The sequence below is a fragment of the Rattus norvegicus genome, chromosome 9, assembly GCF_036323735.1.
Source record: "Rattus norvegicus strain BN/NHsdMcwi chromosome 9, GRCr8, whole genome shotgun sequence".
Classification (NCBI taxonomy): Eukaryota; Metazoa; Chordata; class Mammalia; order Rodentia; family Muridae; genus Rattus; species Rattus norvegicus.
The window spans coordinates 69867547-69891569 of record NC_086027.1 but is presented as its reverse complement, the minus strand read 5'-3'; the positions used below and the strand labels follow the sequence as shown (position 1 = coordinate 69891569).

Here is a 24023-nt window from a genome sequence, read left to right as displayed (position 1 = left end):
AGAATTCAGGTACAGTGCAAAGAAGAGTCAAGAATCTCAACCAATCATAAATAAATATTTTTTAAAAAATACAACACTAGACATCCGACCATCTAGGGTGTCTAAAATTGGCGGCACTACCTTCCAAACAAGGCAAGTACAGGACACAGCTGTGATGTTTTCAGATCAGCTGGATAGTCCACACATGAGGCAGGAGGATTAAAAATCACATGTGCGCCAAAAGAAGCCTCCTGGTTACCCAGAGCACACTAGAAAAATAGTGAATGCGCACACACTGTGACTTATTGCATCACCCCCGAGAGCAGAGGCACAACAAACACCTGAATGGATGCTACAAAAACTACCTGTAATGCTCCTGCCTGAAGAGGGGAAGAGAGTTTGCATCAGGAAAGAACATAGAAAGCAGAAAGGTGTCTATGTGCTAGCGACGCTTTATCCTTGGCTTGCGGTAATTGTGGGGGTGAGGTAGCCCAAGCGATGGTTATTCACTCTACGTGTTCATTTATTATTTATTCGCGCCTCTGTATGGGAGTGTAAACGTCTAGAAGCATGCAGAAGGAAAATAAAGCTTTCACTCTTTTCGTAGAGGGAAAGGTGCAAGTTAAAAGCAAGGGGTGAGATCAGACCACAGGTGCTGCTGCACTGGCTTCCAGCAAAAGGGCGGGGCGCTGCCTGAGGACTTTCGCCAGTGAGCGCCAAGTTGCACTCCTGCTCTGTTGAAGCCTAAGCCTCTACTATTAGCTGCAGAAGATAAGATCAGCGGACAGCCTCTCAGTTCCTTTAGCATTGTTCGGAGAAAATTTCCCAGAGACTTTAGAATGGCAGCAAGCAAACCACAAAGAGATTCTGGGTCAACACTGTGTAGCCGTCGTATACACGCATCACATAAAAAAGTGTCGTGTGTCAGCAGCTTCCCCTTCTTTGCCTACTCTGTGACCCTCAAGCCAGCACAAGGTGAAAAGTGGAACTGCTGTGTAGTGCTGCTCAAGGAACTGAAGAACAAATTCTGGTTCTGTCCCGTGCCTGGCATGTGGGTCTCTACCTAGAGTACCCCTGTGGACTTCTCTCTTGCCATCTGTGAAATAAGTGGAAGCAGTATCTTTAGAGAGTTCTTCCCACAGAGATGGTTCAGTGGGTAAACTGCTTAGTGCACAGCATGAAGGCTTGAGTCTGGACACTAATAGCCTGGCATGGCCGTGTGCATTGGTAACCCCGGTGCTGAAGGACAGAAACGGGCAGAGCCTAGGGACTTGCTGGGCAAATACAAAGGAAAATGGTGATCTCAGGTTCAAGGAGAGAGACCCTGTCTCAAACCCAAGGTCAAAAGTGACTAAGGAAGTCGTCTGACATTGACTTCTGGTCTCCACATATGCATCCACACATGTGTACTTAAGCACCTCTGTGCACAGGACTACATGCACATGCACACAGAGGTTCTTTCCGACAGTTACTTTCTGTGGGTTAAGGATCAGAACACATCTAGAAGAGATCACAGAGACACAACTTCACTGTCAGGTGAATTCCCTTCAAAGACCTCATGCTTCCCATGATCTTCTTTTTTAAAAACAAAATAAGGTTGAAGATCACTGTCTTTTGTAAATATGTTTAGCCTTACTTTTTACCCCTGCCATTAAGCTATAGTGTGCTCTACTGTCTAACTGTATTCATAAGGTCAAGGTTGTAAATTCCCTTGCTAAATTTTTATATATTCAATTTCCTAGACAGAAGGAAAAAACCCTTCTTGCTCCTTCTGGTCTAAAAAGATTTTTCTCTTCCCTAAGCTTATCTTTTTTTTTTTTATCGTGTCAAGCCAGGAGAGGAAGAGAGGAGAAGAGAGAGAGAGAGAGAGAGAGAGAGAGAGAGAGAGAGAGAGAGGAAGAGCGGAAGGAAGAGTGAGAGTGAGGAAGAAGAGTGAGAGACTCCTGTAGCTTTATTCACCACTTATCGTGTCAAGCCAGGAGAGGAAGAGAGAGAGAGAGAGAGAGAGAGAGAGAGAGAGAGAGAGAGAGAGAGAGAGAGGGGAAGAGTGGAAGAGCGGAAGGAAGAGTGAGAGTGAGGAAGAAGAGTGACTGAGGAAGAAGAGTGAGCCCCTAAGCTTATCTTAAAGACTATTCATGTTGCTAACAAATCTGTCTCTTTTGTAAACTTATAAACTACAGGAAACCCACTCAGATGTTCCTCTCGTGGACCAAATAGACTCCATACAGGTAAGTATACCTGCCAGTGAATAGCCTAAGTTCCCACTTGTTATCAATTTCTGAGAGTGGGATTCCTCTCTTGTGTCCTGGGACTGAGACTCCCCTCTCCCCAACCACCAAGACCTAAGGGTTTCAAGTGTATTTTCAAATATCCACTTAAACTTCCAAACGTACACCTAAGGGAAAAAATTTTCTCCCAAACATACTTAACCTTATTCTCTGCGTGTGTGTGTGTGTGTGTGTGTGTGTGTGTGTGTGTGTGTGTGTGTGACCATCTTGTCAAGTCCAGGCATTTACTGCATCGAGGACAGCTCCAGAGAGGCAATCCCCAGATGCTCCAATTTTCTCTCACAGACACAGATGCTTCTGCTGGACCTGTTCCTTCCTATCTAGCCACAGATGGTTCCAAGGACCCTGGACAGCAAGGACACAGCCAACTCTCCCAAGAGTGGACCAACATCCCCATACCCATTTTCCTAGGTTCCCTAGAGACACATCATTCCAAAGTCAGCAAGCAATAGATCATGACGACCCTATTCCTGATCCACCATAACCCCTTTCTAATGTTTTTCTTTTTTGTAACTAAACCAAAAAACCATAAAAGGGAATGTTGGCATTTTGTCTAGGCTCTACCCCACAGTTACCTGGCAACAGTCGGATGCGCCTGACTCACTATAAAGGGGCTGCTTGCGCTCTCGCGCTCGCGCTCGCGCTCTCTCTCTCTCTCTCTCTCTCTCTCTCTCTCTCTCTCTCTCTCTCTCCATTCCCCTCCCCCCTTTCCACGTGCTCATGGCCGGCCTCTACTCCTCTACTTTCTCTGCCTTTCTCTGTCTCTACTACCCTCAACACCTTTCCCCATGCTCTGAATAAACTTTATTCTATATTATACATTCCTGTGGCTGGTCCCTCAGGGGGAAGGGATGCCTCAGCAGGGTCCCACAGAGGCACCCCCTTTCCCCACACCTGACTGCACCTCCACCAAACATATTCCTTCTCTCCTTATATTTTTATAAAACACAACACCAAGGAGTCTGGAAAATGCTAAAGTGAGTGAAATGATCTTTCTTGCCTACAGAAGGATATGGGGTGGCTAGGAAGGGTTCAGTTTTTCTTATATGCAGAACCAAGGGTATTAAAATCAACTGCAGCCTCCAGAGTGTCATTTCTCAGGCACTCATGAATATTCATTTCAATGATCATTCTTAGCTTGAACACGTCCAGGCTCACCTCCGTTATTGAATGTGGTAATCAGAAAGAAGGCTGACTCATGTTCCCACATTCTCTATGTTTAAGTTTTAAGCTTTCAGTCTGGAAAAAAAAAAGTTTGGCAACTGTAAACCTACAATTTGAATGTTTGCCACCACAGTAGTTAAATATTTAATTCAAAATTACTTTGTACCTATAGGACAGATGTGCTAAATATCAAATCACAAACTCTTCTTAGCCTTTAGGCTGAATTTGGCATATCGATACAAAAAGAGAGAGCAGTGTACTAAGACTGGGGGGCTGCCATGTAAGTATGAGACATGAGTTCAGATCCCCGGTTATCCATAAACAGAGGTAAATATGCCAGCCTGCATTTATAACCCCAGCACTAGGAGTGGGTGGGGAGAAAGTCTTGGAATTCATTGACAACCAATATAGCCAAATACAGCTAATCTAGCAAATCAGTGAGCTTCAGGGTCAGTGAGAGCTGCTGTCTCAAAAAAAGGTAAAGATCACTAGAGAAAAGCACCAGTCATTAATCTCTAGCCTTGACATGCATACAGGTATGCACATATGCACAGGCTTTAACACACACACACACACACAATGAGGAAGACAGACAGAAAAATTGGTAAACATGAAACTCCTGTAAACACCTACCAGGTTCAAAAGGTTTGCTAGCCTAATTGATAGGTGTTTGTTTGTTTGTCTGTCTGTCTGTCTGTTTGTTTATTTAGTTGGTTGGTCGGTTCCCTTTTCATGATAACTAAGGGCCAGACAGGTTTAATTCTGATTCTTTAGCTCTCTTGAAGTGTGTAATAGTTTAAGTTGTCCACTGTGTGGACAGGCCAAGAGGCCCCAGAACAGGCATTCTGCCAACTCACCCAAATGTTTATAACCATCACTTATTAGTGATTTGTAACACAAGCACCAATGACGCACACTTCAACACTTAAGCTAAACGTCCGAATAGTAATGTGCTCATTTATATCCTTGTGATGTCTTAACCTCTGAGTGCTGTGTAACACTTGCTTTGATAGCAACGCATATCTGCCCTTATTGACACATCAAGATGCTATTCACACCGGAGAACAGGAGGTAGGTATATGTTCTGAATCATTCAGAGCACTGTGTCTTAGAGGGTACATTCTTCTCACCAGGCTCAAAAGTGTCACCTGCTCTTGTGACTTTTATAATAGATTTTAAAACTGAGTGGATTTTATGATATAATACTACCAATAGACTACTTTCAAAAGTAAAATCAGAGCTTTTATATTATGGGACTTTTTAGATGTTCTCTCTTTTTTTTTTTTTCCCAAAGGTAAAAGCATTTGTGTCTCGTACTTTAGGGACTGTTGAAATCTCTGGAGCCAGTATGATGATGCATCGTGAAATTCCAACACTTAGGTGGCTGAAGCAGAAGGATTGCCTTAAGATCAAGGTCATCCTGGGCTACATAGTGAGTTCCTGCCCAGCCTTGACCTCAGAGTGAGATGAATCTCAACAAACAGAAAAAAAGAAGCAGCTGAGCAGAGAAGAAGGAAGAAGAAGAAGAAAAAAGGGAAGAGGAAGAAAAAGAAGAAAACCTCTTGAGAAAAGTCCCTCCCCAAAGAAAAAATTCATGAGAATTCAGAAGACTCTACTTGCAAATGGATTCTTTTGATATCCAAAGTATTTTATTTCTAAGTGTCAGATAGTCCACCTAGGACCTACCCAGCTAGGACTCTATGAACAGTTGTATTAGCTCTGGTTGAAAAAAAGCTTTAAAGAAACATGTAGAGACCCCACACCATGCAGAGGATATAAAACAGACTTGCAATGTGATTTTATTCTTTTTAACTCAGACTTCTAACCACAAACCTCTACAAAGGCCCCAGACTGAGAGATAAGATCTCCTGAGTTTGCAATTATTGATAGTGCTTATTAAACATATTTTCCGCAGTCAAACAATAATAAGCTTCGGTTGGCTCAGTACAGCACAAGAGTGTGAAACGAAAGATTTATCAGACTTAAAATGGTGTATTAGAGACTTCTTACATTTGATCCTTTACTCATGAATTTTAGCATTGTTTCTAAAATGTACTTTCTACCAGTCTTTCATCTTAATAATCGCCATTTCTTTTGATTCCATCAAGTAAAACCTTTAGAATCCTGACTAGTAGACTCTTATGTGTGTACTGTGCCTATACTCATAATTCAAAAGCATCACCAAACCTAATAAGAGTGAGCGGGTTCCACCGTTGGGTGAGTGAGTAAAACAAACCCTATGCCATTTAGAGAAAGCAAATCAGAAATCTAAGGAAAACTGGAGACAACCCCCCAAACCAAACTCACTCTCACTCTCTCTCTCTCTCTCTCTCTCTCTCTCTCTCTCTCTCTCTCTCTCTCCCCCCCTCCCTCCTCCTCTCTTACACACACACACACACACACACACACACACACACACACACACACACAATGATAGCTGCTTTTACTCTCCAAGGAACTCTAAAAGAGGGGAAAAAAAACCCTTGGTTTCTAAGAATGCATAATAAGAAAAATGAAAGTCCCATTTTCTTCTAGTTAAAAGTTATTTTCTTTGTGAAAATGGAAAAACCCCAAAGGTGATATAAAACTTTGAATCAATATTCACAACATAATTAATTTGCAAATAAACTACTCTGTTAGTGATCTCACTGCCACTGGTTTGAAATTATCATAGGAAGGAAATCACATGAGATTAAGTGAAATCAGCTCTGGTCCACAGAGGGGAGGGGAGATCGGTGTTGCGATTCATGAATACAAATATTGCTTTCCACTTCCCAGTTACCATGCATAGTGCTCTGGGCTCACACACAAGGACGTTTGTGGTGAACTCATTTACACTGATGCTTATCTCCAGCTTAGTCCTCTGGGCCAGTTTCCCATCCCTTTCGGCATCTCTCTCTGGATAAAGTCAGCACATCAAGTAGAGCGTGTCCAAGCTGAACCTGGTCACTCACTAACCCTTACCCTGTACCCAGGACATGCACAGCCTTCATCATTTCTTCTCCTCTCTGACGCTCCTCATCTAATCAGTCACAAAGATCAGTTGACTCTAACTCATAGAAACCTCTTGAACTGAGTCTTTCTTCTCTGTTCCCATTGCCAATTCAGACCTTATTTGTGTCTTCGTCCATCTGTAGAAGCATCTTCTTAGCTACCTATCCCCATTCCAACACACACACACACACACACACACACACACACACACACACACAGAGAGAGAGAGAGAGAGAGAGAGAGAGAGAGAGAGAGAGAGAAAGAGAGAGAGAGAGTTAGTCTGTCTTGTCTCTTTCCTCCATCTGCCTCTAAAATTGAGTTTCTATAAAACATTTTATTCCTTGGCTTGAAAGTCTTCATTAGTCCCCTGTTGCTTATAAGGTAAAAAGCCTATCTCCTTGGCATGACACCAAAGCCTCCATGATCCCACAAACCATCTGGTCCAGCCATACTGAAGTTGTGGGCCATTCCTTTCACAGTACTTCTGTTTCCACAAACCTCAAAGTTCAATCAGCCCTTTATCCCACTAGAAATACTCCTTCATTCTTTAAGAACTATTTTAAGTAGCAAGTCCTCCCTTTAGCCATTGCTGAGATACCCAAAGACTCCTAAGTCTATGCTCTCAACAACACTTTATTTAGCCAATATATTTCTAACATATATATTAGATCCTAATTATTCTTGTCTTGCTTCCTCATTTAATCATAAAGTCTACGAAGATAAGAATTGCCTTGTTTCTGGGATCTGGGACACAGTGGGGACTCAATGGTGCTTTTAAAAATAAATGAAGATAAGACCATGAAGGTATAACAGGCCCTTAGCATGGACCAAGAAAACAAGTCAAATGAAGAAAGGGGTCCTATTTGCTGGAAATTGGGGAGCATATACATTACAAAGCAAAGCCAAAGATTCAAACTGATTGATGCCCATCTGGTGTTTTGAATCCCAATCATCTTCAGGAGCTTCCATTGTATTAACTGTGTACAGGGTACATTGTTAAAGGATTATAAAAATATATCATTTGCTTTCAAATGCTAGCTTTTACGTGGAACGGTCATTTCTTAATCTCTGTTTTACAGCAGAGGGAACTAACTCTTGGGTTGTTATATTCAATAGTCTTTATCTAAGCTAATAAAGTCAGCAGTAAATATTAGTGCCATAAATTGAATCGATATGACCTCAGAGTCTGCTTCCTGAATGGGTTTCCTGGTCTGATATCCTAGGCCAAATCTCTCGCTTTACAGGAACTGAAGAGATTTGCTATGGGAAAAGAAGCATAAAGTTAAAGGTGGAAATTCCTTTTAGCGTTCCCTTTTTCCTTTAAGGTGTACGTATTAGTTTGACAAATACTCAGTACTCACGTTGGCGGCATGCATGTGTTCGGTGACTGAAAGGCAATTATACACCAAAATAAATAAGTAAACAAATAAAATTGTTTCCCAAGTATGCAATTGCATGTGTGTAACACCTTCATTTATATACATGTTTACTTATCAACCACTGTGTATGAAGCTGCCCTGTGTAGTTGAAAACAAATCTGGTTTCTTGATAGCAGGGTCTGAATTTCTCATGAAATTTGTCCAGTAATTTGTCCTCCTGTAAAAATGGATCTATAGGTATAAGAAGCTTGCATTGTAATTGAACAAGTACAAACAGACATTTCTATGGGATTTTTGCTTGAATCTTAGATGGTAGAAACTGATTTTGAGTGTAGTGAAGTAATTGTGTTGCTTCTCTTGCATGAATGGATTATCTAAGGACAGCATAAACATTAGCTGTTTAAGTCTGATTTCTCAAGTGTGAAAGCAGCCCCCTCTAAAAAATCTTGAATTGCTCGTGGGAAGTACTTTACCTGCAATAGCATGACTCAGAAAGAGTTGATTCATCAGTACCTGTGGTCAAGTGCACACAAATACTTGTGTCTATCTCTCTGCTTAGTCATGACCTGTCTCTTCTCCACTTATCCTTGAACAAAGCAGTCATGGCATCACAGTATCATGCACAGCCCTCAGAGGTTACCAGCCCCAAGTTCCCACTCTCTATTTAACTTTGTTGCTTGACCAACAACTTTGACTTATGTTTCATGATCTGTACATACGTATATTCTACTTTTCAAAACATAATTTTGAATTCTTATAAAATGTCAATATTTCCTTCTTCCCAGAATGACTGAAAGCTACCACTGAACAGACTGCTTATTAGAAGAGTAACTTATTTATTAGAAGATTAAGAAACAGGTCACCACTTATGTAGAAAATAGAAGTGATTTTAATTTTTTAAATTGGAAAACCCAGTAATTCGTTTTACATCTCAAACAGAATGACCAAATGATCTTAGAAGAGGAAGGTAGCATAAGTGATAATATTCATTCAATTTATTACATATGCTGTTGTGAACATTTTAGTCAAGTAACATGTATATAGATGGTGTTGTGAACAAAGCTAAGAGGAAAGTTGGATTTTTTCTGTGTGCCTACAAGTTACTGGTAAGGTACTAGTAAATTTAAAAACCTAATGTTATAATAGATCTGAAGAAGCTGTAGTTAGTAAGCACAAAAATGAAAGGACTTTTGTTCACTCTGGTGAGAAAAATTTCACATGAGAGTAATAGAAACTTCTAGAAAGAGGGGGAGACAGAGGAAAATGTGATCAAGCAAACACTAGAAGAAGAAAAAGATACTGGAAATAAGGAATAAAGTTTGAGTTCACAAATTGAGGAGTATCTGGTCACAGACAAAATTCATGAAAATACCTGAGAAAGAGGGCAACATGAGCATGAACTTCTTGAATTTCAATGTTAAAATGAGTGGCTTTCAAGATCACAAAATTGTACAAGTAGGGCAGTTTTTCAGCTTGTCTGCATATACAAAGCCCTAAGTTCAGTCTCCAGCCCCATAGACCCGTGATGGCCCATACCTATAATCCCAGTACTTGGGAGGTGTAGAAGGAGAATCCAAAGTTCAAAGCCAGTGTAGGCTACATGAGACCTTGTCTAAAAATTGTTTTTCACTAAATACTAGAAGGATTTTTATTAGATTAAAACATAAGACTCAGACTAACACGAAATACTTTATCTGCAATCCAGAAGGTCACAAAGCATAGATGAAAATCTCCAGGGAGAGCAGACTACAGACTAGAACTCCTAGTCACAGGAAAGGTACCTGTGGCACTGGTAAGTTTAGGTTATAAAGGTTTCCATCTAATTTTTAGGGGGGAAAGACATTGTCCCCTGTGCTCAGACTAATGGAAAGGCTCTAAACACTGGTCAGAACAGGGGTCACAAGACAGGAGCAACATCCACACTGATGCTGTCTCTGAAGTCCAGTTTGGGACAGAAGGACAAAGAAAGGATTATAGGGACAGGAAAGGAACGCTCTCAGGAGGGAACACAGAATGACCTGACTTGACACTATTTCAACTAAACTCATGCATGGACTAATGATGGAGTCAGTGGAAGAGTGGGGGACAGAAGGTCACTTCAAGGTTGTTATGCCAGTGTAGCAAGTGGGGGTTAAGCGTTACAGACAAGGGCATAACAATGCTTATTTCTATTAAAAAAATGAGTAAACAGGACTGGAGGTTCAGCTCAGTTATAGAACACTTGCTTAGCAGACATAAGGTCCTGGGATCAATTCCCAGTGATCAATAAATTTAACTAATTATGTAATTATCATCCTCTGAACATAATGACTTGATAGATTAAGGAGTGTTATCAGGGCTTGGAGAGATGACTTGGTTACTAAGAGCACTTGTTGCTCTTCTGGAGGATCTGAGTTCAAATCTCAGCACCCTCATTACCATATCTATCTCTAACCCCAGTTCCAAAAGTCTGATACCCTCTTCTGGCCTCCATGGGTACCAGGCATGACTGTGGTGCACAGACATAAGTACAGACAAAACATTCAATTGAATAAAATAAAAATGATCTTTTTAAAAAAGGTATCATCAACCTTTCATATTCACTGGACACAACAAGGAATATTAAAAGGGAATGTCACTATCCCAACAAAACACAGAGAAAAACAAGGTGATTAAGTAACTCAGGAAAATAAGGTAAATACATACACTCTTGGAGGCATAAAATCAAGGCTTATCATGCTGAGAATGACTTAAATTCATCTATCCAGAGAAAGGGTTAGCAATATACAGTTTTTCAATACAGCATAAATTCTAGAAATAGGTGCTCAAAGGGAGGAACCCAGAGGTCAGTTCATCTCCCCAGACCTCATTGAGCTCTGTGGGGAGGATTTGGTGATAAGAACACTAACGGGTGGACTGGAGAGATGGCCCAGAGATTAAGAGCACTGACTGCTCTTCCAGAGGTCACGAGTTCAATTCCCAGCAACCACATGGTGGCTCAGAACCATTTGTAACAAATTCTAGTGTATCTGAAGACAACTACAGTGTACTCATATACACTAAATAAATAAAATGCTTTTTAAAAAAAGAACCCTGAAGGGCTGTTTCTCTGGAGATGGTGGGATTCTAGAATGACTGCTCTGTCACTGTCAGAGACAGAGGGTCAGAGGTTTACCCTCCTGGATTCCTAAGAAAATATCCTAAGACATGCATTTACTGTCAATCATTGCCACTGGCTGCATTCTCTACACTGCTTTCAAAGTAGCCTTCCTAAAGCCAGAATTTAGCAGGTCACCCATACCACCTCCATTGCCTAGGAAGGGTGTCTTCTCTTATACCTTCTTTCTGCAGACTCTTCTGTAAAAAAGAGCCTTCTGTCATTCCAGAATCATTAAAACAATAAGATTTTGTTAAATTTTACATTGAGATCCATTGAAGACTGGGAATATTCAAGACTCTCAACCTTCTTAATTCAGCAACTAAATAACATTGGTCAGAACCCATCCCCTCCCCCCTCTTTGAGATTTGTGTTGTTCACAAATCTTCAATGGAGCTGGGCACACTTGGCTTCTAATGATGGTTCTACCACTAGGTATTGTGTGACAGATCACTTAGCCCTTCTTGGTTTATGGATCTTTCTCAGTACTGCCTGAGGGTGAGAATCCCTGTGTCATTGTGGCATAAGAAAGCCAAGAATTGGAAGCATTAAAAGCATTACGGCTACTCAGGAGTGCTTAGTTTCCCTGAGTTTGGCTCTGTGTTTATAGCTGTGAGATGAGGAGTTCCTAGGTATATGCAATCTGGGGCGACTTTGAATATGATGATCGTTGGTGTGTTTCTTACTGCTATTCAGCTGCTCTTGATTCCATTTTGATACCTGTCATTGAAAAATGGCATTCTACACAATATAGTTTTCCATGTCATGAGACTAACATTGGTTTTATTCATTTAGGATCTCAGGTGACTATTCCTGAGATTATTATTATCCAATAAGATTATATTGATCAGCTAAGCTTGGCAACTTGTGACAATCTTATGGCTGGATCCATCCCTCTACAAAAATGGTACCACTTTTTCTTTTTTTTTTTAACCACTTTTTCATACAAGTCTTTTGAGTACAGCACCATCACCATTACTACCCAAATGGGTTTGGGATACAGAAAACTTTTGAGGCACTATAAGCCAACCATTCAATGACTTGTACAAATACTCTTGGAAGAAAATCCAAACTCTTTAGCTGGCCATGTAGGCTGAGGAGTCTGACCACTGACTTCTTTCTCAGCCTCATCTGCCATCATGCCCAGCTTCCCTTCCCCCACTGTGCTCAGCCACATCAGCCCTGGTCCATCCCTCTGACTTTTTGTGACAGCTACAGATCCCTTGTATTGACTTTTCATAGAATTCTCTTTCTTACCTTGACACTGTTCTTCCCACCGATACCTACTTGTCCTTCCAATTTCAACTCAAGTGCCATTTCCACAGAACAGTCTGCATGGCTCCAGCTACACACACAGCCTCTCTGTCTGACCTGGATCCTTGGTACACTCTCTTGCCATCAATCCGTAGGATTATTTGATTCATCTCTCTTTCACTAGTACCCAGCTAGTCTCAGCAGAGTGGGCCTGCCTGGTCTTGCTCACCATTGTCCATACAATAGCCAGTCCAACATCTCCTGCATGGTAAGTGTCCAGTGATGCGCAAATGAATGGATAAGTGGATGAGTAAATGAGTGGATTTCCCTGCCGTGGCTAGTCTTGTTTCACAGATTCTGCTAAGGCCTACATAGCTGAGGACACGTCTGTCCCAGAGCTGTTCTTGGTACTTATTCCAGGTAATTAGAGAGGACCCTCTTTGCATTTTCTTCATCCTTCTTAAGAACATTTGAGTACCTTTGAAACAGCACAATACCAAATGTTGAGTAAATCCAATTTTAGGTTTGACTTCTTTTTTAAATAGAAAAGTAACAGTTCTAGAAAAATGCATTTCCAGATGGGCTTATACCATGGAATATTTTGCTTTCACTTCTCCTACTAAAGGCATTTCCCACCACTTAAATGTTTCACTTTACTTATCCCAATTTCAAGAACAATAGGTCAGTGTATGTAATGTAATAAGAACCAATAAAAGACCATGTGTAATTACTTAGACTGCACATGGCCCTTTTTCAACTGCTTGTGTAGATTCTGATCAATGTCACCCACGAAAAAGATTCAAAGAGTCCAGAATGTTTAAGGTCTAGAAGGGCTGGTGAATATTGTCAGTCATCCACTCTCCCTTTTTAAATGTCATGATGACCTTCATACCTAGTGTCCTTATAGGATCAGCCAGGTTGGTCTGGCTTTGTCTTGAAAAATAAAACAAATAAAAATAAAACAATCAATAAGAAAAAAACAAAACAAAACAACAACAACAACAATCAACAGCCATATGATGGATGCATTTCAGACACAGGACCATCCAGGTAAGATTAAAGTCAACATTTTCCTTTTGGAAATTTTCCATCCACTTTACTCTCTACTATAGAAGGATTTTCAGAGTTATTCAATTTCTATTCTGTTGACACAAATCACCTTGCCTTTCATCTTTCTCTAAAAACAGTGAGCTGCTCTCCTACTTTATACACTGACAGGTAACTTTAAGCATGTGATTTAAAATTTTAGTGGTCTGTTGAAACATATTTTTTCATGTTAAAACACAGTATCAAAAGAAACAATGCCATCTATGCTGACGGGGCGTGATGCCCTGAACCATGAGCTGCAGAGTTTCTGAAACTGTCTGCACTTTTAAAAATAAAATAAAATAAAAACATATTCCATTTGTACTTAGTTTTTCTACTTTGGATTTTTCTTAACGTTCTCTTGAAGTATAACTCAGTAACTACGGATAGGCTACTCACCTGTTAAAAGTTTGATTAGGAAGCAGAAGACAAAGACGCACGAGAAGTAGGGCTTCATGTCTGCCAGGAACAGCTGCACTCTTCCCCTCCAGTGCTCAAAAGTGGCAGTGAAATCATGTTCTCAGTTGTTTTCTGTTTTCTGGAGAGGAAGTGGGTTTGTGGAGGTTGGTGCGGTGTCACATTTACCGTCCACCTTTTCACGGAGAGCTAACACAGCGCCTCCTGTGTGCCAAGTGCCCATTGCTACATGAATGGATGGATGCGTGAGTGGGTGAATGAATGAATGAAAAGATGGCTGGATGTATAAATAAATGAATGAGTGGATGCATGAATGAGTGAATGAATGGATGGATGCATGCATGCATGGCTGTGGTTGTGCAAGTCTGTAACTGCAGAACACCACAGGAGGACAGACAGGTGGATCTCCAAAGCTCACTTGTCAGTCAGATTAAGCAAAATGGTGAGTATCAGGTTCCATGAGAAACCCTGTCTCAAGCAGCAGCAGGAAGAATGATAGAGGAAGATACCCAGTGTCCTCTTCGGGCCTCTGAATGCTTGCTCATAAACCACACACAACACATACATACTACACACCACCCCCCCACACACACTTCAATGTAAAACAATGCATGTTTACTATGTATAAAATATACCATATTATGAATATAGTTAGTATTATACTTAAATTGTTTCACATGGACTTTTTCTGTATATATATATTTATATTATTTTATGCATGTTAAGTTATGTATTGATATTAACCACTTTGTTATTGGGGGTCATTATTTTCCTCATCTCACAAATATAGGGAAATGAGGCACAGAAACGTAAAGAGCCTGGCCTGGTCCAAGCCCTATAGTGTCTGTGCCGTCATTTGAAGATCTAGCTCTTAACCAAGTAGAGAGAGCCATTCCTGCCAAGGCCTGTCACTAAGATGTAGCTGAGGTGTCCTGTGATTGCCTCATTTTTAGCCTGTCCTCACTGTGGCATGTGTAAGCGACTTACACTCTTCAGTGTGTGTCCTTTTTCCCCTTACTTACACAGAAAGCTACCTCCTACCTCACAAGTATGATGCTCTCATGAACACCAAGGTACCCCAGTTCTAGAGCCCAGACCCAGTTCAGAAGAAAGGCTGGAGGCCACACCAAGATGATGAGCATTCTCCCAGCACCTGAACTATTTCTTTTTTTTTTAACTGGATATTTTTTATTTACATTTCAAATGTTATTCCCTTTCCCGGTTTCCTGTCCATAAGCCCCCTATTCCATTCCCCCTCCCCTTCTTCTACAAGAGTATTTCCCCTCTCCAACCACCCCTTCCTGCCACCCTGTCCTGACATTCCCCTACACTGGGGGTCCAGCCTTGGCAGGACCAAGGGCTTCTCTTCTCATTGGTGCCCAACAGGGCCATCCTCTGCTACATATGCAGCTGGAAGCATGGGTCTGTCCATGTGTACTCTTTGGGTGGTGGTTTAGCTCCAGGGGAGCTCTGATTGGTTGGTATTGTTGTTCTTATGAGGTTGCAAACCCCTTCAGCTCCTTCAATCCTTTCTTTAATTCCTCCAACAGAAACCCCATTCTCAGTTCAGTGGTTTGCTGCTAGCACTCACCTCTATATTTGTCATGCTCTGTCTGAGCCTCTCAGGAGCTCTATCAGGCTCCTGTCAGCATGCACTTCTTGGCTTCATCAATACTGTCTAGTTTTGGTGGCTGTGTATATATGGGCTGGATCCCCAGGTAGGGCAGGCTCTGAGTGGTCATTCCTTCAGTCTCTGCTCCAAACTTTGTCTCCATATCCCGTCCTATGAGTTTTTGCTCCCCTTTTCAAGGGGGACTGAAACATCGCTCTTTGGTCATCCTTCTTGAGCTTCATGTGGTCTGTGGATTGTATCTTGGGTAATTTGAGCTTTTGGGCTAATATTCACTTATCAGTGAGTCCATACCATGTGTGTGTATTTGTGTAGTTTTGTTTTGTGATTGGGTTACCTCACTCAGGATATTTTCCAGTTCCGACCATTTGCCTATGAATTTCATGATGTCATTGTTTTTGATAGCTGAGTAGTACTCCATTGTGTAAATGTACCACATTTTCTGTATCCATTCCTCTGTTGAAGGGCATCTGGGTTCTTTCCAGCTTCTGGCTATTATAAATAAGGCTGCGATGAACATAGTGGAGCGTGTGTTTTTGTTATATGTTGGAGCATCATTTGGGTATATGCCCAGGAGCGGTATGACTGGGTCCTCAGGTAGTGCAATGTCCAATTTTGTGAGGAACCTCAAGACTGGTTTCCAGAGAGGTCGTACCAGCTTGCAATCCCACCAACAATGGAGGAGTGTTCCTCTTTCTCCGCATCCTCGCCAGCATCTGCTGTCACCTGAGTTTTTGATCTCGGCCATTCTGACTTGTGTGAGGTGGAATCTAAGGATTCTGAACATTTTTTTAGGTGCTTCTCAGCCATTCGAGATTCCTCAGCTGAGAATTCTTTCTTTATCTCTGTACCCCATTTTAATAGGGTTATTTGGCTCTCTGGAGTCTAACTTATTGAGTTCTTTTATATTGGATATTAGTCGTCTATCAGATGTAGAATTGGGAAAGGACAGTGTCCTTTGCTTTAGAGAAGCTTTGCATTTTTACAAGGTCTCATTTGTCGATTCTTGATCTTAGAGCATAAGCCATTGGTGTTTTCTTCAGGAAATTTTCCCCAGTGCCCATGTGTTCAAGGCTCTTCCCCACTTTCTCTTCTATTAGTTTGGGTGTATCTGGTTTGATGTGGAGGTCCTTGATCCACTTGGGCGTGAGCTTTGTACAAGGTGATAAGAATGGGTCGATTTGCATTCTTCTACATGCTGATGTCCAGTTGAACCAGTACCATTTGTTGAAAATGCTCTCTTTTTTCCCACTGGTTGGTTTTAGCTCCTTTGTCAAAGATCAAGTGACCATTGTTGTGTGTGGGTTCATTTCTGGTCTTCAATTCTATTTTACTGATCTACCTGCCTGTCTCTGTGCCAATACCATACAGTTTTTATCACTGTTGTTCTGCAATACTGCTTGAGGTCAAGGATGGTGATTCCCCCAGAAGTTCTTTTATTGTTGAGGATAGTTGTCTCTATCCTGGGATTTTGTTATTCCAGATGAATTTTCAAATCACCCTTTCTAACTCTATGAGGAACTGAGTTGGAATTTTGATGCATTGCACTGATGATTGCATTGAATCTGTAGATCGCTTTTGGCAAAATGGCCATTTTTACTATAAAAATCCTGCCAATTCATGACCATAGGAGGTCTTTCCATCATCTGACACCTTCAATTTCTTTCTTCAGAGACTTGAAGTTCTTATCATACAGATCTTTCACTTGCTTGGTTAGAGTCACACCGAGGTATTTTATATTATTTGTGGCTATTGTGAAGGGTGTCATTTCCCTAATTTCTTTCTCTGCCTGTTTATCCCCTTTGAGTAGAGGAAGGCTACTGATTTGTTTGAGTTAATTTTATACCCAGTCACATGGCTGAAGATGTTTATCAGGCTTAGGAATTCTCTGGTAGAACTTCTGGGGTCACTTAAGTATACTATCATACCATCTGCCAATAGTGATATTTTGACTTCTTCCTTTCCCACTTGTATCCCTTTGACCTCCCTTTTGTTGTCTAACTCCTCTGCCTAGGACTTCAAGTACTATATTGAATAAGTAGGGAGAGAGTGGGCAGCCTTGTCTAGTCCCTGATTTTAGTGGGATTGCTTCAAGTTTCTCTTCATTTAGTTTGATGTTGGCTAATGGTTTGCTGTATATTATTTTTTACTATGTTTAGGTATGGGCCTTGAATTCCTGATCTTTCCAAGATTTTTATCATGTAGGGCTGTTGAATTTTGTCAAATGCTTTCTCAGCATCTAATGAGATGATCATGTGTTTTTTTCCCCTTTGAGTTTATTTACATAGTGGATTACATTGATGGATTTCCATATGTTGAACCATTCCTGCACCCCTGGGATGAAGCCTACTTGATCATGACAGATAATCTGGTGACCGGCTTTTGGTTCTTGGAGCCGGCAAAAACTGGAAGGGTCCTGCCCCTGACTCCTGAACTATTTCTAATGTATTCACTCATTCATGTCTCCTAACACCTCTACCAAGGAGATCTCCTCATTCTTCCTGGGTCAAGGATGAGAAACTGAGAGTAGGAGAGGTTGTGTAATTAACTCAGGGTCACATGGGGGTACAAAGACGGATGCTGGTCAGGCCCACCACAGTGGAACTACAGGTTCCACCCTCAACACTGCCATCATATACACTGATGCTGGCCTGAGTTCATCTGGCCAGAAAATCCCGGCCTTGCTTTTACTGAGGAAAGTCCTAAATTATCCTGTTCTTAGTTTGTTCTTATTTGAGCTTTTAGAAATCTTTACATATGGAAGTGACATGGCTGGGTAACACATTATTCACTTGCCACTAACTTTGCTGAAGGTGATCGTTCTGACTGAGGTCACCCAACAGGATAAAAGCTGTTTGTTCTCTCTGTCTTCAGAAAGGAAAGATGACTTTTGTATAGTTAGTTCACTGAAGAATTATCAATTTCTGGGAAACATAACTAAAAGGGCATGAGTCATAAGTCTTTCTAATCAGTAACTTCAGATTTACAGAATCCAGAATTTCCAGTGACTACAGATAACAGCAACCCACGCACTGCAGAAGTATGTCTTCCGAAGTTTATAACTACCCTGATCCCTCCACAGAAATCCCTACGTAACTTATAAGCCATCTTGTGCTAGACAGCCTTGTTGACAACAGCCTCCACCTCTTTATTTTAATTGGTTTGATAACTTTCCAAGTAAATCTCTCTTCTTGCCCTGATAACTTATCCTTGAGTCGCTGGCTTTTTCCGTTCGCAAGCAATGAACCTGGGTTCACAGTTACATCACACCATCAACCCTCCCTGTTCATGGAGGAAGTGTATACTTAGTCCCAAGGGGAAGTTTCAAATTCCTGTAATGCAAAAACTGACTTTTCTAGTGAAATTTAAGTGGAGTATTTCTTCCTCAAGGGGAGAAAAGTTGGGCCAGTTATGGTTGAATTCCACTTTAGTTCAAGTGAATATGTATGTTTTTATTTGATGCAAATCTGATTGCTTCTAAGCCACCATGGTCCTCAATATGTAGGAAAGACATTTGGTACCAAGCAGGGGAGCAAAGCTAAGGTCTATGTAAATCATGTTTAGGGCCAGCATCCCTGATTCCCACAATCTCTGTAAAGAGTACAAGCGTTTGTGGTTTGAAATATTCAGAGTCACTTTCCTTTGAGCCTGAAAAACAAGTTGAGTAAAAATAAGAAAAAAAATTCCATTCACCCCCTGCCCCCAGGAAGTACCTTTTATTTGCTTGTTTCTTTTCTTTTCTTTATATTTTTTTAAATTCCATGACTTAAGAAGGTTTTGATTTGTGTGTGCAGACACCGGAGCTGAGGGTGGGGAGTGGAAAATTTGTCACATTTAATGTAACGTTTGCAGCTCCTGCCTTCTGAGTGGCTGAGTGCTCAGTGCCAGCCAGCTTGCTTCTCTCAAGTGCTGCAGATAGCCTCATTTTGCCTTGCTTAAAGCTGTCAGGAAGCAACATTTGGGTGAGCAGAGGAGCTCAGACACCATGGTCTTGAGAACAAAAAACCTTTCTAAAAAAAAAGTTAGAGCCTCCCAAAAGCACCTACCAGTCCTTTAAGCTGCATTTGCCTTTGAAGTGGGCAGACTTGAAAAGAGCTCTGTCCTTACTAATCAAAACAGTGTCTCCTCCCAAAAGTTCTCTGTGGAGTAGCAAGGACATCCAGCCTCTTAACCAGCCCTCTCCTTTCTCCCAATGATTCAAAGTGAGCCCCAACTGCTGTCCTTCCCAGCTATGTCCCAAGCATTTTTCTTCCTCTCTTACCAGGGTCACTACATTATCAGCACCCAGCCTCTCCCCTTGCCTGCTAAAAAAAAAATATATATATATATTTATATGTATATATAAATATATATATATATATCAAAAGAGTATGAGCCTTCATAACAAATGGCAAATAAAATATACCTAAAGATCTGATTTGTCTCGTAGAATATTCTTTTCTTTCACACGTTTTTCTGGTGCTGGTGGCTTTTGTTTTAGCAGGCTGCTTGCTTTTCATAGCCCAAGTTGGCCTTAAACTCTTGGTCTTCCTGCTTCAGCTTCCTAACAGATGAGATTATGGACACGCATCTCTGTGCCTTGCTTGGACTGTCCATTTCAAACATGTGCTTTGAAGCATAACAAGTTTTGACATTATATACATACATATGGATTTGAACAACATCAAGACTTACATTCTAGAGTCGGCTCCATCATTTACCAGGTCCAGGAACTTGGGAAAGAAGTCTAACTTCTCTGCTCAGAAATTATTTTATCTGTGACCTCAAAGGACCCTTGTAAAGAGAAAAGGATGATGTATATGAAAATTCTCCAAAGTCATTAAGCAGTACTAATGTGATTATTTAAATATTTCATCAGTTTTAATAATTATTTTATATTTTACTATAAATCTTACTATGTTTCAATTTTTTATTGACAGGATTGAGACCAGTGACCCCTAGCAGAAAACCATGACAACTTTCGTAGCTGTTCAAAGTAAGACTTTAGTAACCCCCGTAGTAACTGACACATTTTGAGGATGCAAAAGCAATATCTTCAAACATATGAGCTTCATTCCATTAAAAATAAAAATAAACCTGCCCTCTAGCTGGGTAGATACAAACCTGAAAAGTGAGTTCAGATATCCAGAAGCCATGTAAAGCCAGGTGTGTTAGTGCACATCTGTACCCCTAGTACTTTTACAGCAAGATGGAGGATTTCCTGAAACTAACATGTCAGTTAGCCTGGGTTAGATGGTAATGAACAACAAAGAGACCTTGTCTCAAACAAGGTAGAATGTGTATACGGAAACCCAAAATCATCCTCCAACCTCAACACACACACACGCACGCGCGCGCGCACACACACACACACGCACGCACATAGAAGGAGGAGCTCTAAAATCTGCTACAACTTAAATACCCTCCCCCCCAAGGCACCTGTGTAGACTAGCATTAGAAATTAGGTTGAATTGCATTATACGTTTTAGATTATGCTTTGTATGAATGGATGACACCTACTGGTATAAACTGAAAGTGTGCTTTCCATTCTTAAAGAAAAAAAAAATAACTATTCATCTTTCAAGGCCACCAAAAAAGCAAAAGAAAAACCACATCCAGTAGAAGCCAGCACAAAGGTTCAAGCCAAAGATTACATGGAATGGTTGAGAAGCCTCTTAGGATACAGTAAGTGGAAAAGACAAGTGATATGTACACCATTTATTTAATCTTAATATTTAAAGTTTCATATGAAATATATAAAGTTGTAACCAGGAATATGGCTCAGTGGGTAAGAGTATTTGCTGCACAAATGTGAGCTTCTGAGTTCCCAATATCTACATAGAAAGAGCTAGGCAAAGCCAGCAAGATGGCCCAGTGATAAAGTAACTTGCTGCCAATCCTAGTGACCTGAGATTGATCCCAGGACCCACAAGGTAGGAGAGAATCTACTCCCATCAACTGTGCTATCAAACACACGCACACATACACACACACCCCACAGTAGGCAGGTACATGCATGTGTACTCACACACACACATAGTGGGGAGGGAGGAAGGGAGGGAGAGTAAGATAAAAGGAACTTTTAAAAATCCAGCAAGGTTGCTTGCTTAAGCGTGACCCCATCACCATGAAGATTGGAGACTGGAACCTCTAAGGCTTGCTGGCCTAACTCCTAACTGAGAAATCCCACCTCAAGGAACAAGGTAGACTTAATAGAGAAAGACTGACATTGTCCTCTGCCCTCCAAGTGTGTACAGCACACAGGTACACATACATAAACACACATATGTTCACACACATATACATATGAACAAAAGTAAAATATTATATAAAAGAAAACTGTGTAGAAATTATAACAGAACAAAAAGCTAGATGCCAGAATCTTGATGAAATTAAATCTTAATTACATTTTAATCTTAATTAAAATGCTAACATTTCAAAAGTTATATTTTCTTTGTGCTTTTCTAAATTTTAAAAATATTTCTGAATCATGTATTATTCAGTGAGAATAAGATGCATTGAATGTTAGTGAGGGGTGTTGTTAAAGTTTGGTGACTCTTCACTGTGCATACAGGAGTAGAGTGCCTTAAACATAAAGAACAAAGGTAATCATATTGCTAACAATGAGCTTTTTATTTTTTTAAAGAATTATTTATTTCATGTATGTGAGTACACTGTAGCTGTCTTCAGACACACCAGAAGAGGCATCAGATCCCATTACAGATGGTTGTGAGCCACCATGTGGTTGCTGGGAATTGAACTCAGGACCTCTGGAAGAGCAGCCAGTGCTCTTAACCACTGGGCCATCTCTCCAGCCCTACAATGAACTTGAGAATATGCCCAGAAAATGTTCTCATTTGCTTGGCTGTTAGTTCCACTGCACCTCACTATTTTCATTGTGAACCTGAGGCTTATTGCTCCTTTCTCCCCAAAACCTCCATGTTCAGCCTCCTGGCCCTTTAAACTCCCCAATAATCCCACCCCTTATATAACTGAGTGTCAGACCCCTACATACCTACTTGTGACTCTCGGGAGCACAGAGAATCTACTAATTCATAAGCGATTTTATGTGTAAAAAAGAGGGTTTCATAGGTATAGTTCTGTATTTGGATACGGAAACAGGAAGATGGATGGCGCATCAGTTAACATGCTTGCCACACATGTTGGTATTATGTCTAAGCTCCACCCCACAGCTACCTGGCAACAGCCAGGTATGCCTGACTATATAAGGGGCTGCTTGCCCCTCCCCATTCCCTCTTGCTCTTTGCTCTCTTCTCTTCCCTGTTCTTCCTTTGTTCCTTCTCTCTCCTATTCCCCTCCCCGTTGCTTCCTTCCACTTGCTCATGGCCGGCCTTTACTTCTCCCCTCTTCTACTCCTCTTCTCTCATTAAACCTCTCCACATGGAATCATGTGGGTTTGGTGTGTTCTGTCTGGACACAAGCCAAGATTTAAACCCCAACAACACAAGCAAGAGGACTAGACTTTGGATCCCCGGAGTCCATGCAATGGCAAAGTAGGTGTGGGGACTCAGCTGTAATTCCAGTTTCAGAAAGCAGAGATAAAGGATCCCTGGAAAATCTGGCCTCACCATAGTATCAAGCTCTGGGTTTGACTGAGAGACACTGCCTCAGTCAAGAAAGATTCCCAAGATGAACCTCAGCCAAGCACCCCCACCACACACGCAAATACACACACATGTGCACGCACACACACACACATACAAACACACACACACACCATATGTACATGAAAAGAAAACAATTTTAAAATTCCAGATGTAAAATTATTGAGCGTTTCAAATTATCAATGCCCCCTTTCATTTCTGAACTGTTGTTTTATGTCTTGGGTAGACTGCCTTGTGATTTAAGAAAGTCACATGGAACTAGGTCTTCCCCTGTTCTTGACTTCTGAACCACTTGAAAATCAAAGCAAGGCTCTCTCAAAAGTTGGCAGGCCATGACAGGACCTTGAAGGAGGTAAATAGATATCTGCTTGAGGCTCGAGTTATGGCAAGAAAGGTCAGAGCTGCCTGAAAAGCTTAGTGGGGAAGATGCTGTGAAACAGCCCAGAATGCCTTAGTTAGAGGCAAATGGAAGGACTGTTGGAAGGCGGGAAAGTTATTTGCATGGCATGGGGCTGGGCACACAACACCTTAGCACATGATATGCTCACAGGAACAGCTCTGTGCAGACAGATAATATTATAATCTCCATCTCATTAACACAGGGGCCTGTCTCAGAGAAGTTGCTTTACGATAAGCTGTGACCATGGCTGGAACCCAGACAGACCTGCTTCTATGTTAGCACTCTTCGTGTGCTGGGAAGGAAAGAGAAGCAAAGGCTCTGGGGTGTAAGAATTGGCCCTGAAAGTTTGCTTACAGTCCCATCTCTCAGAGGCTATGCTGCCTAAGGAATGCAATTATAAATAACCTTGGACATGGCTAACCACTCTCTGTTCCTCTAATTATAGACACGCAGAAGTATCCATAGCTCTTTGGTTTTGGAGTTTGATAAGCCATGTGGGTATATAAATATTAACAAAGTTTTTTGACAGGTACAGTTATAAAGCCATGAATATTAATGTCACACTTTATTATCCAACTTCCCTGTTTAAATCAGATTAGTTCAGAACAGGATTACTAAGTTTGGAATCAAAACCAAGTTGGACTCCCCAGCTCAGGGCATAAGTGGTTTTCTCAAATGGTTTTCTCAAAATC

At 41.1% G+C, this 24023-nt stretch overlaps 1 protein-coding gene across 6 annotated transcripts in view; it reads right to left on the bottom strand.

Moving 5' to 3' along the window:
* Icos (inducible T-cell co-stimulator) overlaps positions 1 to 24023 on the bottom strand; it is a 38823-nt gene that overhangs the window by 9295 nt on the left and 5505 nt on the right. For 5 of the 6 annotated variants that reach the window (XM_008767136.4, XM_006245038.5, XM_039084171.1 and 2 more), the window contains exons 2-3: positions 20002 to 20100; positions 13680 to 13818 (exon numbers count right to left, since the gene is read on the bottom strand). In XM_008767136.4, the coding sequence (XP_008765358.1) occupies positions 13680 to 13737 (58 nt within the window). In that variant the 5' untranslated portion in view covers positions 13738 to 13818; positions 20002 to 20100. Of the gene's footprint in view, positions 1 to 13679; positions 13819 to 20001; positions 20101 to 24023 lie in introns of those variants that run through there. The other variant, NM_022610.2, reaches the window with a different exon arrangement.